The sequence below is a fragment of the Perca flavescens genome, chromosome 15 (genome assembly GCF_004354835.1).
Source record: "Perca flavescens isolate YP-PL-M2 chromosome 15, PFLA_1.0, whole genome shotgun sequence".
Taxonomy (NCBI): Eukaryota; Metazoa; Chordata; class Actinopteri; order Perciformes; family Percidae; genus Perca; species Perca flavescens.
The window spans coordinates 24,117,583-24,136,459 of record NC_041345.1 but is presented as its reverse complement, the minus strand read 5'-3'; the positions used below and the strand labels follow the sequence as shown (position 1 = coordinate 24,136,459).

General features: G+C 41.0%; 1 protein-coding gene across 4 annotated transcripts; it reads right to left on the bottom strand.

Annotated features, from left to right (window-relative positions):
• Positions 1–872: 872 nt before the first annotated feature.
• traf7 (TNF receptor-associated factor 7) lies at positions 873–18,593 on the bottom strand. Of its 4 annotated transcripts, none has more exons than XM_028599062.1 (22): positions 18,446–18,593; positions 15,973–16,115; positions 15,725–15,846; positions 15,491–15,582; positions 14,976–15,092; positions 14,755–14,847; positions 14,069–14,102; positions 13,758–13,980; positions 13,470–13,604; positions 12,929–13,024; positions 12,521–12,642; positions 11,667–11,740; positions 11,486–11,534; positions 10,997–11,124; positions 10,183–10,265; positions 10,019–10,058; positions 9,769–9,885; positions 8,105–8,227; positions 5,819–5,938; positions 5,256–5,387; positions 4,574–4,693; positions 873–3,922 (listed from the first exon to the last, which is right to left on the bottom strand). In XM_028599062.1, exons 3-22 carry the CDS (start codon positions 15,774–15,776, stop codon positions 3,908–3,910), a joined length of 1,965 nt encoding a protein of 654 aa, XP_028454863.1. In that variant the 5' UTR covers positions 15,777–15,846; positions 15,973–16,115; positions 18,446–18,593; the 3' UTR covers positions 873–3,907. The 4 variants fall into 4 exon arrangements, with proteins under 4 accessions (XP_028454863.1, XP_028454862.1, XP_028454865.1 ...); XM_028599061.1 differs by having other exon boundaries at positions 15,725–15,782; XM_028599064.1 differs by having other exon boundaries at positions 15,491–15,579; positions 15,725–15,782.
• Between the last annotated feature and the right edge of the window lie 284 nt (positions 18,594–18,877).

Here is an 18,877-nt window from a genome sequence, read left to right as displayed (position 1 = left end):
TTTGATTACAGCAAAGACGTCGGCAGTATTGACGACAAAATAGGTTACAGAATATTTCGTTCTGTATTGACAGGTGCAATATTAGAAAATATTTTTTTTATTACATTTATATCAAAATCTAGAGACTTTCAAACATCAACATGTCATTTATTAATATGTATTTGTGTCTAAACGACATAGAAACATCTTTTCCTATTTTATTTTGCCTGGAAACGCTTCAAACATGCTTGCGCCTCAGACGCACGTGTCATGCAGGCAATGTGTAAGTTCTAATCTGTTAACATGGGAGCCGAAATATAAACGGACACGCCACGCAGCTTTTCAAGTTATATTTCAGTTGTAAACCGATTTACACACCACAAACAAAAAAAAACTTCCCCCGTTACACCGCTAACTTCGCTGACAAAATTTTTTGAATTGTTGATCAATAGAAAATGTATTTTAAAAATAGAAAACGTTACACTTACAGAAGGTTTTGAATTCGTTACACATGGTCCGAATCGATGTGCCGTTCGGTGCAGATGTGGAACTCGGTCTGGACTTTGAGAATAGGCATGACCAAAAAAGAAAAACTTTAACTCAAGGTCCACTAACTAGCTTTTTACGGTGCTTTCAACAGCATCTTGTGGTCTTCATCACAACTTGGGAAACTTTGTTTTTGTACTGTAGGCGTTTGGTGTTTTTTTCCCCAACCATTAGATGCATTTGAAAGTCTTGTAAAAGCTAGAGGGTGAACCTTGAGTTTTTAGTTTAACAAATTCAAAAGGCAAAAAAAACAAAAAAAAACTTTTATGCTCAATTTCCATATGCTATTCAGCATCAGCGCAGATAGAATCACGTTTCATAGTGGAAATAAATCCAATCAACAGCTCTCAAAGTGTACAACAGTTTTATTGATCAATGATCAACTCAGGCTTACATGATTACAAGTATACAAGGAATCACTTTAACTGTGACCAGTGAAGACACTTCCTTCCTTTCCCCACTACCTTTCTCACCAAGGCTACAGTAAGTACAGTAGTAGTGGCCAGATGTGCACTGAAATGAAGGCAACATAATTCTAAACATCTGTAAAAACTGAATTTAGCCCAGGTGTCTAAATTTGGTGTAGTTGTACATGATCTCATGAACTTAAAACTACCCTCCCAGGCTTGTTTAGTCAGTTTTATACATTGTCAACCCAATATGGGTCCCCAAACATAATTAAGGAAAGCAGGACTTCACTTTAGCTCAATGGCACTTTCTATGCATTTGCCTCTGGGAGTTTAAAGGGTAAATTCGTTGTTATGTTTTTTTTCCTTTCAACCTGGACTATTTCCCCATTCCGCACATAGAGTGATGTGAACAAAAACCTTTGAAATCAGTCCAGTATTGAGCGAGAACGCAGTAACCGGGCCACCGCGAACCGGGTCGCAATGTAACCCAATGGGGCAATTGTGCACCCTTTGTTTTGAAATAATTGGTTTTGCTCCCGACAAGCTCAGATTGTTACTAAAAGTGTCTGACAACACTATCGTTCTCGCGAGGTGACATCTTGTCTGAAGACAGCGGTGTGTGGAGTGTGGAACGTGAGTCCGGTGAACAGCGTTTTTTTTTTTTTTTTTTTTTTCTCAATACTAGAACAATTTCAAAGATTTTTGTTCACATCAGTCTATTAGACATAAATGCATAGGGGAAAAGGGGTTCTGGTTGGGGGGAAAAAAAAATTACCCATTTAAGGTTAATTACAAACGATCACCTGCTTGCCTTCACTGTCAGTCCATCGAGTGTTACAGTCATAAAACAACAATCAGCATTAATCTGTGGTTATGTTCATTCTAACCAGCCCAAGTTAGAAATCAGAGAGAGGAGGGAGAGGCAGAAAGAGGGGACAAAAAGACACATCATTACAGTCTTTCCTTACTTTTCATCCACACATATGGCACTCATTGAAACACACTCACATATACACGATAACAGACACACAGACACACACACACACACACACACACACACACACACACACCCTCTCCCCCTGTCCCTCTCTGTTACGTAGGCCAGTGTGAGTCATTCTCATGGGGCACATGTCCGGGCTCGGCACTAATCTTATTTTACACAACTGTACAACCGTTAATGGCTCTCTGAATACAGCTCTATCATGGCACTAATATAAAACTCAGTAAATCTATAGATCCGTCATTCTCTTTAAAGTCTTCACTTGATAAAAAGTGTTTGGTAAAAGGCTGGTTTCACAGACTTGTGGGTGACAACCCCAGTGGTCGAGGAGGGAGGAAAACCATTAGTAAGTCTGGGACCTGAAATGGAGTGTTAAGAGACAAAAACCCTCTTCCTCTGGACATTGTCTGCTAGGAACTGGACATGTCTTTAGTTCATTCTTAATGCTTCTCAGCCATCGTTTTTGTCAATACGCCAGCTAGTGTGAAAGTGCAGAAGTATTTCATTTTCAGGGCTCATCCTGGCCAGATGCTGACTGAAGTATCCTTACTTTAAACTTTTATGGTTTGCATTTCTTTCTTATTTGTGCAAGTTGATGGAAATTTTGCCTTCGTGCATCTCTTTCAACTCGATCAACCAGACAAAACGTGTCAATATCGGCGAAGAGTTTTCAGAGATGGAGAGAAAATGTTGCTAATAGTTTAGGCTGACAGCTGTGGCTAATTCAAGTTCATGTTTCTGTAGTTAGCTAGAGCCTCGAATCACAGTCTGTCATCTCAAAGGGCTTTACGGAGAAAACAGGACAGGTCATTCTCATAGAACTGATGTTATATAAACAGCATCGGGAGCACAATTCCAATCGGGATGATTGAAATGAATGATGGAGTACTCGTACAGGTTCATGTATGAAACGCGAGTGCCCGTGCTCATCTGCTGGGAGGGGCTTGGTTTAGTTTAGTTTATTATATTATAGAATCCCCATTAGCTGTGCCCTTAAGCACAGCTACTCTTCCTCGGGTCCACATTAGGACCGAGAGGAGATAGCTGCAGGCGGAGGGCTGTATTTTCAAAGTTTGTTTTGCCTTCTCCAGAAAACTGCCTATGCCAGCTTTAAGTTATGAATAAAGACCACCAGGTTACAACAGGGGGGGAAAAAAAGGATACCATAATATTAAGGGGAGGATAGTTACTATGTGGTCACCATGACTCACTCACTTCTTCATGAAGAACTGCAAAAATACCCAACACGCCTCTGTTTTATCCCTTTTTTCACTTTCTGATGTTTCAGGGAAACTCCTAGGTCGGGATCAATTAAAGTTTTTTCATACATTTTAACATAAAACTACTTCATTTGCATAAAATAACATCCCAATTTAAATGTCCTGTCTTTGTTCTTATGTATTGTGGGATACAGGACATATACATTTGGAGTGAGTGTGGTGTCACTCCATGTTTGTGAAACCAGCCCTTTGACTTGTGTGAACAGTATGCATCAGACATCATCAGTACAGTTCTGAAACTGGCCGTGTGTCCGCAGGAAGCAGGCAGGACTACAGTTTGAAAACCCTCTGCTTACTGCTCTGATTACAGGGCTGCAGCAGCCAGTCCATGTTAGTTTTTGGCGAAGTGCGGTGCAACCGTAAGGCAGCTTGTCTTATTTTGCCCCGTAATGCACTGGTGAAGAGGTCACTAAGGAGCGTGACCGGGAGTTGACCCTCAATCCGGGCGATCTGGTCAAGGCGTTGGAGGGTTTGTTTGAAGTTTTAACATTAACACTTAGTTGAAAATGCTTCCGATGCAGCTCGATTGTGAAGGGGTGGTTGCTACTGGTCTGCGGCCGTTAAATCACAATCAAAGAAACAGGTGTGGCGGAGGAAAATGGCGTGGAAAGGTTACCGTTCATAGCGTCTGTCTTCTGACTAACAAAGACACGTGGAGTTGACTGGACTCCTGCAGTTCATTCACGGTTCATTTAGCATGTCCACACCTAAAGAGAGAGAGAGAGAGAGAGAGAGAGAGAGAGAGAGAGAGAGAGAGAGAGAGAGAGAGAGAGAGAGAGAGAGATATTATAAATAATCTTATATTGTGTTAATGTTCATATTACTGTTTAGTGTGTTCTGTCCGAATATTTGGACACATTGTATTTTGAGGCCTTGGCAAAATTGTCATTGAAACTTTCATGCCAATAGAGAGAGAGAGAGAGAGAGAGAGAGAGAAGACCCAACAAAGTTACAATACATTATAAAATGAAGTTTATATGAACTTATTTCAAAGTGCTTTTATTCTGACACTTTTTTATTATTTTGTTCTACAACTTCTATAAAAGGGTCAGTTTGATACTTCTGTCCCCGGGTATAAATAAATTAAATATGCAACTATGTAAAATGTGTAAACTGTAGTATGGATGGATAGACATAAAATTGCCATGCATGTATAGAATTGGTGATGGAGATTAAGGATGCTGGATGGATAAAGCAGAAAACATTGCAGTAATGAATGATGTTAGAATCCAAGGAGAACCTGCAGCATGGACAACAGGACAGCATTTTTACTGGGTGGACTGAGCAACGGAATAGAAGGGGACAGATACAGATGTACAGCAGCTGGAGCAGCTGGTGGGAGAGATGAGCAGTGGTACCTTGACGGTGCTGTCCACAGCGCCAGAGAAGAGGCGCCCTCTGGAGACGGCTAGAGCCGTTACACTGCCCTGGTGTCTGAGCAGGGTCTGGGTACAGATCATGTTGTCCATGCTCCACACCTACAGAACACATTTCAACAACGTCTCATCGTATATAATAAGCATTTTACACACAAACTCAACTTCCACCCTTTTGTTGATACATACGGTTTTCCATGATATTAGTATCTTTGAATACACGCACAGCATCGTAAGTGTAAGCGTAGGGCTACTCGATTATGAAGAAAAAAAAATAAATAAATCATAATCACAATTATTTTGGTCAATATTGAAATCATGACTATTTGACACAATGATTCATTGATTTCTACAAAGACGTTGCACTTATTGAACTTAACAGTTAACGGTGAAACAGTTAAACAAATAAAACAGTAAAATGGAAATTTCCCTTACTACTTTTCCCGTTTAAACGGATTTTTTCATTCAGAACGCAAGACAAAATAAGAGTTTACTTGCTAAATGTAATCTGCAAAAATAATCTGTTTTTGTGATCGTTAGGAGCCAAAATCAAAACTGCAATCACAATCAAAATGAAGCTCTATGTAAGAGTAAAGTTTACTCCGTCTTTCCACACTCACACAAGACAAACGCGCAGAGAAATGGACACGCGCTCCGTTCTTACCCTGAGTGAGCGGTCGTAGGAGGCGCTGAACACTTTGGTCTGGTCAGGGGTGGAGATGACAGCAAGAGCGTAAACTGTTCCCACATGACCTGTCAGGGTCCGCACCTGCTCTTTAGACTCAATGTCCCACACCTAGAGAGAAGACACAAACACCTTCATCATCACCATCACCATCATTAAAACCCGCGGCATCACAGTGGTTTGTCTGTGTCCAAGAAAGCTTTTATGATTTGTAAGGTAGTTGAAGTAAGCAACATTTTTAATTGTGGTCTGCTGCTGTGTATTGAGTGCATTTAACCCTATCTTTATAGAGGATATGCCCTATGTGAATATAATCTGAATACTTAGAGGCCAAAAAAAAACAAGAAAAAAAACATATGAGCCAAGTGTAAATGGCGCAAGAAATGACCTCATTCCTTGCGAGGGATGGCGAGACTCATTCTAGTTCTGCTTATGAGGCAGGAATAAAAGAAATGAAAATTTTAAATAAGCAGGTATAGCCAGTCCTATGTGTATGTGCAGCATTGTGTGTGTGTGTGTGTACTTGTGTGTATCCCCCTCACATGGATGAGGTTTTCATAGGTGCCACAGACGATGTGGTGGTTGGTGACGGCGATGGAGTAGACGCTGCCCCCACTGGTCTGCAGGACGTGAACACACTCCAGAGAGCGGATGTCCCAAATCTGACAGACAGAGAGAGGATGGAGTCAAAATGACATTTTAAAAGAGAAAGAGGAGGATGGTGAAGAGGATGTGAGAGAGTGAGTATCTTAGGAAGAGATGAATAAATATAAAAACACACATACACTACTGTATATCAGCAATGGAAAAAGTGAGTTGTTCAACAGCTGCAAGTTTTCATTTTCCATCTCCATGGTAACACAGAGTGGAGTGATCTCTAGTTTAATCAGCTACTCTGGCTGGCCAATCCCAATGCGGCACTGAAAACAGGCCAGAAAATGCAGTGGAGAGACAGAGAGATAATACTCATATGTCATCGGTCTCTCGGTTTCACGCACACCCGTGCATAGCTTATACTGAGTTATATGGCTGCAGCTTTATTTGGCTTAAAACAGCTGCTAGCTGTGGCCAAAAACTACATGTTGAGAGCAGTGAAAGTGGGCTAAAAGACGCTAAAAATGCTCCGTATAGCTGAGGGGAACTGCAAAGTTTATAATTCTGTGGGTTCCTCACTACTAGGGCTGTGTATTGGCAAGAATCTGGCGATAGGATACGTATCATGATACATGGGTCACGATTCAATATATTGCAATATATTTCGATCCTGTGCATAAGGCGATTTTTTTGAAAGTATAATTTTAGAAAACTAATATTTAAAAAAAGACAATGTGCATAAAAGTCAAAGAAGTTTACTTTCGGTAAACACTTCAGTACAGAGAAAATCAAACTGCCAGTTTGGGATTGTGGTTCACAGGTTCTTAGTGAGCTAATGTTTATATGCTAAGTAGGCCAAAGTTCAGCCATAGCTACATTGTTAGTATATTTTTGTTCAATTGACTTATTAACTGAAAAAAAAGAGAATATTCAATAATGACCCCCCCAACAGGGTAATTTATAACTCTTTTAGTCATATATGTATTTTTGATTTATATAAAAACAAACTCAAAGGGTTGAGCCAGGATCAGCTTCTTGGTAGGACAATTCTGAATTTTCTGTTTACTTTGTTTTTTGCTGGGTCCCTCTACAGCGAGGCCCCATTGGTCTCATTGAAATGAACAAGGAGAATGCACACGATGGAAATGTAACCTCTAAATCTAGCCTATCAGCTTTGTCGCAAGAGATCTTTCTTTCTCTCTGCTCCATCCTTCCTGTCTCTCGGTTGCTATTATTAGTATACACAGTATTATTATTTATACACAGTACACTGGTAGCCAGTGTAGAAGCAAGCCAATGAGTCCAACTTATCAATCATCAAAAATACAGACTCATTTGATGAATACTAGAATATTAATTTCTTAATCAGTGCAAAAAAAGTTTTATAATTAAACGCTTCTGAGCTTTGTAGTTCCTCTGTGTCAAAAGTTATTTAATTGCCAAAATGTTCAAAGGGATGTTTTTCCCTGAATATTGGCAACATTTGTCACAGCAATTTCTGCAGCAAAACATTTTCTTAACGACTTCTCCAGCTAAGTACTGGTTAGAGACTGACTGCTCGGCTTATAAGCGTCATAAAAAGGAGCGCAGTTTACTTTATCTGTCCTTTCATCGCTCTTTCCTCGTTCTTTATTATTCCACAGACATTTCTCATTCCCACAACAAGTTTCCTCTCTTTGCTTTCTTTTCTGTCTCTCTTTATCTCTCTACAGCGTCCCTGAGGTATTCATTAGTGACCACACACACACACAAAACAGAAACTTGACTAACTGCATCTGAGGAGAAAGATTCAGATGACAGCATCGACAGTTATGTTGTCTAGTAAAAAAAATATATTAATTACAGGCTATTTACTCAACTGACTGTTCCCTAAGCCCCGCCCCTATTGCTACGTCTATCAAGTGTCCCATTTTAGCACAACACATATGTGGTTTACAGTGATAACAATGGCAAATGTAACACATTTAACACCTACTACTGAAAAGTAGTTAGCCAGACATGCTAATGTTTGACACTTACTTTGAAAAGCGTATTCCATTCCTTACACTTTTGCTCAAAGGCACAAATCTTTACATATGAAGTTTCGCTCTTACAACAGCCCCATGTGGAGAAATCCAAAGCTTGACAGGCCTGCCGTGCATAGTTATAGTTGCTAAGCTATGATTGGACAATCAAAACATGAATTGAAACTGTGTGAATGTATACTACTTATGTCTCCCCACCCCTCCACCTACCTTGATGGTCTGATATGAGCCGCTGTACAGGTGGTTCTGGGAGGCCACCAGCGCTCTAACCCAGTGATTCAGACCGGTCAGCTCCTTCTTCAGCTTCAGCTCCGTACCCACAATGTCCCACACCTACACACACACACACAAATAAAGTTTATGTAGATGATGAAAATTGCACAAGAGAATAGATTGAAAAACTGTTCATTTAAGAAATAACAACAGCTGCAGTTATTAGAGATCTTCCATCACAAATAAAGTTCAGTTTAACTTAGAGTAGGTTATTAACTAATTAACTTAGTTATTACTTGAGAAATAATGTGCTTTGACTGCCATTTTAAAGACACACACACAGCTGGGGCGGATACACAGTGGTGAATAAAGATAAGTGCATGATGTCACTGAGCTCAGAAAGAAGCTGGGTGACGGGAGGGGGAGGCACTCGAGTTGGGTAAGAAAGGAAAGTCCCTGTGTGAAAGGAATGACATCACACACACACACACACACACACACACACACACACACACACACACACACACACACACACACACACACACACACACACACACACACACACACACACACACACACACACACACACACACACACACACACACACACACACACACACACACACACACACACTTCCCTTTTCTTGTAACCATGGTAACAAAGACAATTGCTCCTTACTGTCTGCCACTCCTCCTCACTGAGCCACATTTTTATACTCATCTTTTGAGTCAAAACAAAAGGCCAGTTAAAAAACATTTCCTGGTAATTAGTTGATACTATAATTTATACTTTTAAAGAAATTCAATCTTAACATCTTCTTATATCCTCAGCAATTACAGACCAATTTCTAACCTTCTGCACATGTCAAAACTGCTGGAAAAAAGTTACAGCCAATCAACTCACCCCTTATCTATACAGTAAATAACCAATCTGGATTCCACTCAGTCAATCCCACTAAACACACTTTGGCCAAGGTGACAAACTATATTTTCCTCTATAGTTTTACTGCTTGAACTTTGGCATGGTATGATTTTTATTTTACAGCACTAATTGTGTGCATCATAATAATAACCTGTCTGACCTCAGTTACATCTAGCTCCATCCTAGGCCCTCCTATCCGCTGTACATACACTGATGGTTGTCTAATTTTTTCAGAGCAAAATGTCATTTTTGACCCGTCTATGTGACATGAATCCTACATTAAGTCTACTGTCAAGATAGCTTTTCACCATCTCTAATAAAGCCAGAATCCTTAAATTTTCTCTTTGTCTAACACTGCGGCTTTTATCCATAAATTCATCTCTGTCCCAAACCCACCAGAGTCGATTAAAAAGTAATCACCCTGACACCTATAAGACACTACAAGGGCTAGCACCTTGATACCTTTCAAATAGTGTTGGGTATAGTTTGGGTTTTTCCGTTTTAAAACGATACTTTTAAAACGGTGCCGTTGCCTAAACCGATACTTTTAAAAATATACAGTATATATTTAAAAAAGAAAAAGGAGCACAAAACGACAGTCGGCGACATTAAAGAACAGCTTGTTTATATCTAAGGCCATATGGTCAAAATGAAATGATCCTTGACTTGACTTTAGTGGAAAATAAATTTGTGCCTGTGATGTGCAGAAAGTTTGAAAATAATGAAAAAAATAACTTTACCTTAATGGCCTTGAGGGAGCCGCTGAACAACATATTGTGGGAGGAGACCAGTGTACATACAGGGTTGTCATGGGCACGGATTGTATTGACTTTCTGCAGGGTCTGGATGTCCCACACCTACGCAAGATGCACAGCGGCAAGACACGCAACAGAAAGACAAAAACACAACTTCTATAGCATATGAAAACAATTCAAATTGTGCAAGTATACTCTTAAAAAGAGGAAGCAATGGGGGGTGAATGTTACTTACGATGATGGTACAGTCTGCAGAGCCACTGTATAGCCTGTTTCTATGGAGACCAAAAAAAAAGAAAGATCAAATCACCGAGTTATGCTTTGGGGAAAAGGCTGGTCATTCCCAGTCGACATGTATCTTATGATCAAAGTGTGTGTTGCTTATGTGCGTGTGATTACCCTTGAATACACAATGCTAGTACGATGCCATCATGGCCCTCGAGGGTTTTCTGACACTTGTAGGTGGTACACGTGTCCCATACCTGAGGGAAAGAGGAGACAGATAGACATACTGCCAAAAGGCTAAAAAAGGTTGAATGTTGCATTTGTGTGCATCTTTAGGCCTCTTAAAAAGGACAATTATGGCGCAAAATGAATCTAGGGGTTAATAACGTATGTGTAACGAGTCAACCGTTCTCTCGGATGTGTTTTCATGCTAATCGAATGTGTCTCTAGCTTGAAACAAGCTAGCGCTAACAGCTGATTAGCTTATAACGCTAGCCTTTGGGGCAGAGGGTAAATCGCTATTTCTACACCACTAACAACGCTCATTATGCTACCGTTGAAGTGTGGCGCTAATTTGAGCCTTGTTAGTGGTGTAGAAATATTGATTTACCCTCTGCCCCGAAAGCTAGTTCATGTCCACTAAAGGGGTCTTCTAACTCTCCAGTAATGGCATTTAAACAAATCTATAATACCAGATTTTCAATACAAAACAAGGTTGTGGGCGGAAGTTATCTGAATCTCTCTAGACGTAGGTGGGTAAAGGCTGTGTTAAAAAATAGCACGGTGTCAAAAATAAGACCATACGGGGGTTGCATTGGTGTGGGCGTGTTGCTACAGGTACTCTGGAGAAGCTTGAGTAATACATGCATTTGTTTAAAGGCTCTCTACACCAACAGTGGCCTCAAAAAAATTAAAAAAAATAACAAAAATCCTTTTTCGCAGTGCTGATGTCAGCCTTTCATTTCCTTTGTGTGTGCGTTGATGATACCTTGATAGTCTTATCTGATGATCCAGAGAAGAGTAGGTCTCCAGTGGAGTACACACACAGACACCAAACGGGACCCTGGTGGCCAACAAATGTCCCCTTACACTTGAAGATCTGCTGGGGGTCGTATGCTACACACAGGCACAGAGATGGGTATGACTGGATATGTATTTTTCATTCGAAGCTAAACAAGAGAGGAGTATAATTGAAGCAGAAACAGGAGAATTAAAAAGGGACAGAAAGGTAGATGAGGAAAGGAGGAAGGAAGAGACAGACGGAAGTTGGTGAAGGAAGGTGAGTGGGAATAAGGGAGAGGAGGAGGAATGCCCAGAGAAGATAGTCAGAGCTAGATTTTGCATTTCAAGTCAACAGATGATACTTTAATGATAAAAGTCATTCAAAACTGCTTATCTCCTCCACGGAGAGATGTGAAGAACAATGGAAAGGAGAAAAGGGGATTTTAAAAAATGAGGACAGAGAGCAGATACTTACAGCCCAGGATTCCCATGTTGAGCCTGGCGTTGATGTGGGACAACTCATCCTACAGAGAGACAGGCAAAGGCTTAGGGGATTTGTTTTACAGGGACACTAACACACCTTTTCCAATCCTAATTCAAATTTGTATTCTCACACATACACACTTGTCTATGTCTGCATGTGCACACACACTTACGTTAAGCATGGACGCATCTCTACGAAATTCCATCAGGTCCTCGCTCAGTTTACTCTGGTTCTCATCCAACACATCTGAAATACACACACAGGCAAGGTAACTTTGAGACAAAGACACGGGATGCTGTGCTCAAGCCGGCTGGTCCATTACGGTCATAATAACACTTTCTCCAGTCGATATTTCCTGTCAATATGTATCCATCAGCAGCCAGAAGGTCTGTGTGATCTGATAAAAACAGGCAATTAGAGATGCACTAAACCCAGCATTCCCATAACCAAACTCCATTATTACTGACTAATCAGATCCTGAGTACTGATCCGATACCAGTACTCGTTGTTTTACCTGATGCTAAATCTGTGGCATACAAATTGGTTAACTTAAACTTAAGTTAACGTAAGGCCGTAACTGTAGATCACTTCTTAAGTACAAGTGGAAACATTCATACATTAACGTGCTTTTAGGGGTTATGAAAATTTGGTTTATGGAATTGAGAAAGCATCATGTTCTTGTCTAGTACACATAAAATACATAGTTTGTGCTTTATCACTTTTAACAAGCTTTGATGAACACAAACAATTGTATTCCGTCCAAAGTTTCAAAAAGGCCTCCTCACAAAAAGTGCATCTACAGTTAGAAAAACTAAATGTAGTACATCTTTGGTAAGTTAAGTGCTGAAGTCACTGTCAACACAGCGAAAGCCTACAATGCAGGAAGTGCCAAAGTATCAGTGGGTACTTTACACACGTTAGTTCACCGTTGCAAATAACTCTTTTAAATGTTATAAATAAGAATGTATTCTCAGTCCTGGCTTGTATGGCTGAATAAGCAGGTAGAAATGAAGAACTCTAGCTTACCAAATTTGAGCTCCAGGTTCTTCTCTAGCTGATCCAACTTCTCAGATAGTTTTCCCAGCATAGAGCGCAGGAAAGCAATATCTTGGTCCTTCTGGGCTAGAGTCAGCTGCATCTCATGGAACCTAAACAGTGTCAAAGGGCAGAGATTTCAAAGAGATAGATCAGAGACAGAGACAATAATGACTTTATTATATTTATGGAGTTTTATTAAGTTTAAAAATCCAATGAAGTTGTGAAAGGTACACAAATTACTTGGTAAACAGACAGAAACCAATCAATCAATCTAACTAACAAAATAATTGTTGGATATCTGAACACGTAGCTCTTCAGATGAAAATACATCAAGTCTTGAATATTTGTCACAGTCAACAGCTCCACTTGGTGTGTACAGCTTGTTGGTCTGCTCACCTGTCATCAGTTTGTTGCAGAAACTCCTTCAGACCCTCAAATTTACACACTTCCAGGTGTGTTTCATACGTGTCTTGGTTACCGATAAACGTGCAGCTGTCGGGGAGAATAGGCAGATTGGTTACTGATTTTTAAAAAGAGTCCACAGAAACAGCACACCTTAAAAAAAAGACATAAAGACATGCATGAAACTAGGACTACAGTTGGCTGTGATTACGAGTTACTAAGTGGGACTGTTTCTGTTAGCTATTGTTTATGGGAAATGTACGTATGTGCATGTTTGCGGGTGTACATGGATGTACATGGGGGCGTGGGTAAGTGTATTGCATATTAAGCGATTTTACATATATTCACGTAATGGAATGTCTGTGATGTAATGGGTATATTTTATGTGTCCAGTGTGGACCCCAGGAAGAGTAGCTGACTGCTACGGCATCAGCTAATGGGGATCCTTTTAATAAACAAATAAATAAATATAAGAATTAGAGATTAAATACAAACAGTAAAATAATTTGTTGAAAGTGTGTTTTTTAGGACTCACCCATATTTGGAGTGCGGACACTTGATGTGCTCACATTCTTTGAGGTGAGCCTCCAGGTTCATGGTGAGCAGCGGGGGGCAGGAAGGGTTGTTGGGACAGCGGACTGGCCTGTAGTCACAACTGGCCTCATGTTCTCTACAGAGATAAGAAAGAAAAAAAAAAAAAAGGGGACAAAGGGAAACTGTCATGTATCTGCTCTGCAATGTGTTGCTGCTTTACGTTATAGCACGTCCATAAAAAAGCAGTAGAAATAAAACACCCCACTAAGACCCTTTCTGTAGTCCTTACTTGCGTGTGGTCAGTTTGATGGTGAACGGGCAGCCCAGTGGGTCCACCTCGTACGCCCCAGGTTTCCCAGCCACTGTGGAGGTGGAGACTGCAGCCCCGCCTGCAGCGCTTGCCGTGGCCCTGCAGCCATATTTACAGTGAATGAACAGCTCTCCGATCTGCTCGGCTACCGCAATGTTGTTCACCACGACTGTTAGCTTGGCCGCATCCACTGGGCACTTGTCTGTGACGGGAAGAGAAGTGAACGTAAGGTTTATGGTTAATTCAAGTTTTAACTACAGCCGTGATGCAGGCACGTTCAAAAGTCTCACCTGAAGTCAAGGCACATCGTCTGCAGAAGGTGTGCTGAGGGAGAAGGAAAAACAGGCATGGTAAAATGTTCATGTTTCTTTATTCTTCTTATTGTCACGACACAAACATTTTCCTATGGGCCGCCAGGCTGAGGTGGGTGTGGCTCAACTGCATCGCAGAGCTTCCAAAGCAGAAGGGAAGCAGACTAAAGCACTATTCGCATGGGATTAGTATTACCTGGTGACCTTTAGTCATTTGTAATAATTACAGAGGTTGTCTGTGGTCCTTATCCTGTGCGAACTGGCCATGTCTGTAATTTGTAAAGTACAAATTCCCCCACAAATTACCTACCAAATTACCTACCATATTTCACCGGATACCGAGGTCCTGTGATAATATTAGTCCCGTGCGAATCAACATGCCGGTGATTTGTTGGCGTCATATATCATTTTTTTCAAGGTTTTTGTTTCCTGTACGCCTTTTTATCCCTCTCGAGAAGAAGAATAGTATTTTCAGAATGCCATTACAAATCCTCTTTTCCCTATCAAGTTGTGTTGATGTCTGCGTAAATGTCTACAAATGAACTATGAACTGAGCGTCAACGCTGATCGACGCAGCACCATATGTTTCACATGCATGAGTAAACCAAGCTCTGGAAGCCCTAGACAGATGGAGGAAAAGCCGGACGGGACAGAAGGAAACTCACCCCACATGTGGTAATGACGGGGTCCTTGAAGACGTTACAGCACAGCTGACAGCACAGTTTAACGGACGGCTGTTCAGCAAACACCTGGGGCTCCTGCACACAAACACACACTCTCATTTGTTCATTTGCTCAGTTTGCGGTATGGGTTCAGTTCTAAAACTATCAGTTTTTACATATTTACATGGTTGCTGACGTTTATACATTAGTGCTGTGTGTCATACCGTGTCCTCCTCCTCTTCGTGCAGAGAGAAAGTGGAGCGCAGGGACATGTTGGACTCGGAATGGAGAGATCGGATTGAGATGGCTGAATCTGACCTCCGGGGAGTACCAATAGGAGGCTGGGAGGGATGGGAAGCAGTGGAGAGGTCAAAGCCTGTCCATACATCAATCGTACCAGAGTACATCCACATGTGTGGTAGTACTCAGTAGGCATAGTTCACACAACTGATGAGATGAAATGTGAGATTTGACACAGGGTATTAAAAAAAAATTCACTTTTACCCACCCATTCCAGGTGTACTTTTACTTTTAGGTGTACTACTGTAAAAACGCTATATATGTCAAATGTATTATTTTTATTATTACTTTGAACCCAAGGCCCTTCAGATCTGATCAGCTTTGGTAGCTTTATAAGAAATGTTGATGTCTTTGGTCTTTGAATCCATTAGGCTAGCTTGGAAAAAGATAAACGGATGTATGTGTGTATTTGTGTGTGTGCGTGAGAGAGAGAGCGTACCATTCCATCGTCGTCATCCCGGGGAGAGTAGGTCAGAGTGCTGGAGGAGGAGGGAGTTCTCCTATGCTGTTTGTAGGTGCTGGACCCTTCTGCTGAAAACATATGAGGGCAAAGTCTCAAGGAATAATGCCAGAATATTGGAGTACTTCTGTGACGATCGAGCAAAAGAGAGAAGAAGTAATGTCGGAAAAAAAGAGATAGCATTTATAGAGGGGAATATTATTAGTGTATCACCTTTGGCTCCAGCAGCCACGCCTGCGAAGGTAGGGCCAAATGAAGTCTCCATCCTGCTCTGCAGTGAAGAAAGGAGGGTTGGATGGATCGATAAATTGGTATAGACACAGTGTGGAGTTCAACTATATAATTATTTAAACAAAAAAACAAAACAAAAAAGTAATTACAGCAGGAATACATCACTCAACATGAGTATAGTCTGGGTATTTAATTAAAATCTCTCCCTGTGTCACACTATTTTCTCTCACCTCGTTGCCAGAGTCTGCTGCTGGGTTGGGGGGGGGCTGCAGGGGATGACTGCTGATGCTGCTCCTAAGGAGTATGGGTTGTAGCGAGGCGTCTTACCACTGCTCCTAACCCAAAGCACACACAGTTAGCAGGTCTGCTAGGCCTACGAAGAGAAAAGAGGCCAGGGAGGGGTGAGGTGAAGAGAAATGGAGGGCATTTATAAGGAGGAGATTGGGAGAAAAATGACACATGGTACAAAAATAATAACTCTGAGGATTTCTAAACAGCACTGTGATTGCAGGAGCCTGACTGAAATCAGGATATATACATAATGCTAGCCATAAGGTTGACTTTATGTTTTAACAGAAAAAAAAAAACACACACCCACCCACACTCGGTCCAAGAAATGTTGCCGACTGCCAGTAGCTTCAGTACCGCTTAAAGCTACGAGAGGCAGCACAGTGAGAAATAAGTGCAGCGTGGAACTTGTACAGTGGAGTTACTGTTGTTGAATTGATGCCTGACCTACTTTACTGGCCTCAAGCACAACAACACAATCAAACATGATTCCACTTCAGTCCTAACAGCAAAGAAGTTTTCATGGTTTACTTTGTTCAACTGGATTGTTTTTTATAGGTTGTAGAAGCACATGGGGCTGAATCAGTCAGTCAGTCAGTAATTTACCAGTTAGATAGATATTAATATTTTCATTAGAGCTGGGCAGTATAGCCATCAAATACTACTTATACTGTCATAAGATTAGATGTTGTCTGTCCAGGAGTTTTCATAAGTATTTTGTCAATGGATATTTTCTCATCCATATCATATCTGTGTTGTGAACGCTGCATGAATTATTTCCAAAAGAGCTCCAAGTAGACATGTCATATAACATTGCTTTTTAGTAAGGTTTAGTTTTGCTCAACTTGACAGTTTCCTACAGTTTTAAAAGGTGATGTAGAAATGTATCGTACATGACATATTTACATGCTTAACCCTTGTGTTGTCCTTTGGGTCCCGGTGACCTGAAGGACAACACAAGGGTTAAATTTAAGACTAATACCGTACATGCAAAACTCAATGCACAAGTTCAGCAGCAAAAGCTGAACAGAGGAAGTTGTAGAGTAGAGGAAATGGTTTTCTACTTAAATTGGCTCTATGCACTCCTCAACCATCAGAGGTGGAAGAACTATTCAGATCCTTTACTTAAGTAAAAGTAATAATACCATGCTGTAAAAATACAAGTAAAAGTCCTGCATTGAAAATGTTACTTAAGTAAAAGTATATAGGTATCATCAGGAAAATGTACTTAAAGTATTAAATGTAAAATTACTCTATTTTAGAAACTAGAAACGATCCAAACAGTTCTGTGTTTAATCTGCTAATTGTTTCAGCTAGACTGCATATCGTTGGGTACTTTCATTTTTAATAAATCATCATATTTTATGAACTACATGTGTTTTGTGTGCACATAATCTTCATTTGTAAAGTAACTAGTAACTAAAGCTGCCAGGTTAATGTAGTGGAGTAAAAGGTACAATATTTCTCTCTGAAATGTAGTGGAGTAGAAGTGGCATGAAAAGAAAAGACTCAAGTAAAGTACAAGTACCTCAAATTTGTACTGAAGTACAGTACTTGAGTGAATGGACTTAGTTACATTCCACCACTGACAACCATGCAAATCCTCCTCCTGAGACATACACACATGTGAGGCAGCAGGAAAAACATACAAACAGCTGTCTGACTGAAGGCAGCACTGACCCAGAGTCTTATCAACAATTCCATAATGGAAACTGTAAAAAATGACTAGCATCTGGAAACCCTCAAACACACAGGGGGAGGCGGAGAGGCAAAGAGGGAGGGAGCTACAAAGAGACAAAGGGAAGAAGTGACAGCCGAAAAACCAGTGACCCGGAAAACTAGATACTGATGTAAACAGAAAGGTATGCGGACTGTCAGCTCATATGGTAATATGTTGCAGAATCTGCCAATGAAAGTATCCAGGACCTCTAATCCGCTCCAGCCAGCGTCACTGTCTCTTTTTTCACAAGCCAGGAGATTCCCGTAAAGAGGAGCCCTGACACAGGGAAGGGGGACGGACGGGACACGCGCACACGCACGCACACACACACACACACAACGGACCAAAGTTGAACACTGACAGCTAGCTAGATAAATGTTCAAACACCAAATATATACGTAGTATATAGTATAACAGTTGTATGCGAGGCAGCTACTATAAACGACAGCCCACAGTGCACTTTCTTGTCAACCGTCATCTTGTCAACAACCATTTAAAACTGCGATAATTAGCTAGCTAAAGTGGCTCATTTGCTAGCTTAAGTTAGCTAGCCAATGTTACGTTTTCTATTAGCAATCACTGCTGCTAACGGTCTTTGACAAACTCTGCTAACCACCAACGGGGAATATGCGTTATGTTATACTTAGTAAGACAACTATTAAACAAAATGGCTGGGTAATGGTTTGTGGACTTACCATTACTCATTATACAGCGCAGCTGTAAGTCTGCAGACGAATTCCTAAATCTTCCTCGCTCTCTCTCTCCCCCTCTCTCTGCCTCACATACACACAGTTCAAATGCCGCAGTGTATTCTGGGACATGTAGTAGAAGGCGGACCGCTGTCCCTCGATAGGTATCATTTTCTACGCTGTCTGACTACGCATCCCACAATCCGCTTCGGGGAGCTGCCATTGGACTCGGTGCTGTCAGTAAATTCCGCAAACCAACTGCAAAGCGCACTATTCCCTGATAAATCCACATTTGCTCCGGTTCTGCGCCGTTATTGGCTCCTGCCGAGACCGAGCCATCATGCGACAGCCACCATCACGTTTTATGGTAAACGCACGTGCACGGTGGTGTGATGTGGAGAGATACTGACCAACATCACAGAGAAACTGTAAAATACT

Bases quoted from the DNA above. Each gene is read 5' to 3' on its own strand.
- traf7 (XM_028599062.1), bottom strand. From the start codon at position 15,776: ATGGAGACTTCATTTGGCCCTACCTTCGCAGGCGTGGCTGCTGGAGCC. The intron at 13,605-13,757 runs GTAAGGACTACA...TTATCTCTGTAG, and splicing joins ATCAAACTGACCACACGCAA to AGAACATGAGGCCAGTTGTG. The intron at 11,741-12,520 runs GTAAGCTAGAGT...TGTGTATTTCAG, and splicing joins GAACCTGGAGCTCAAATTTG to ATGTGTTGGATGAGAACCAG.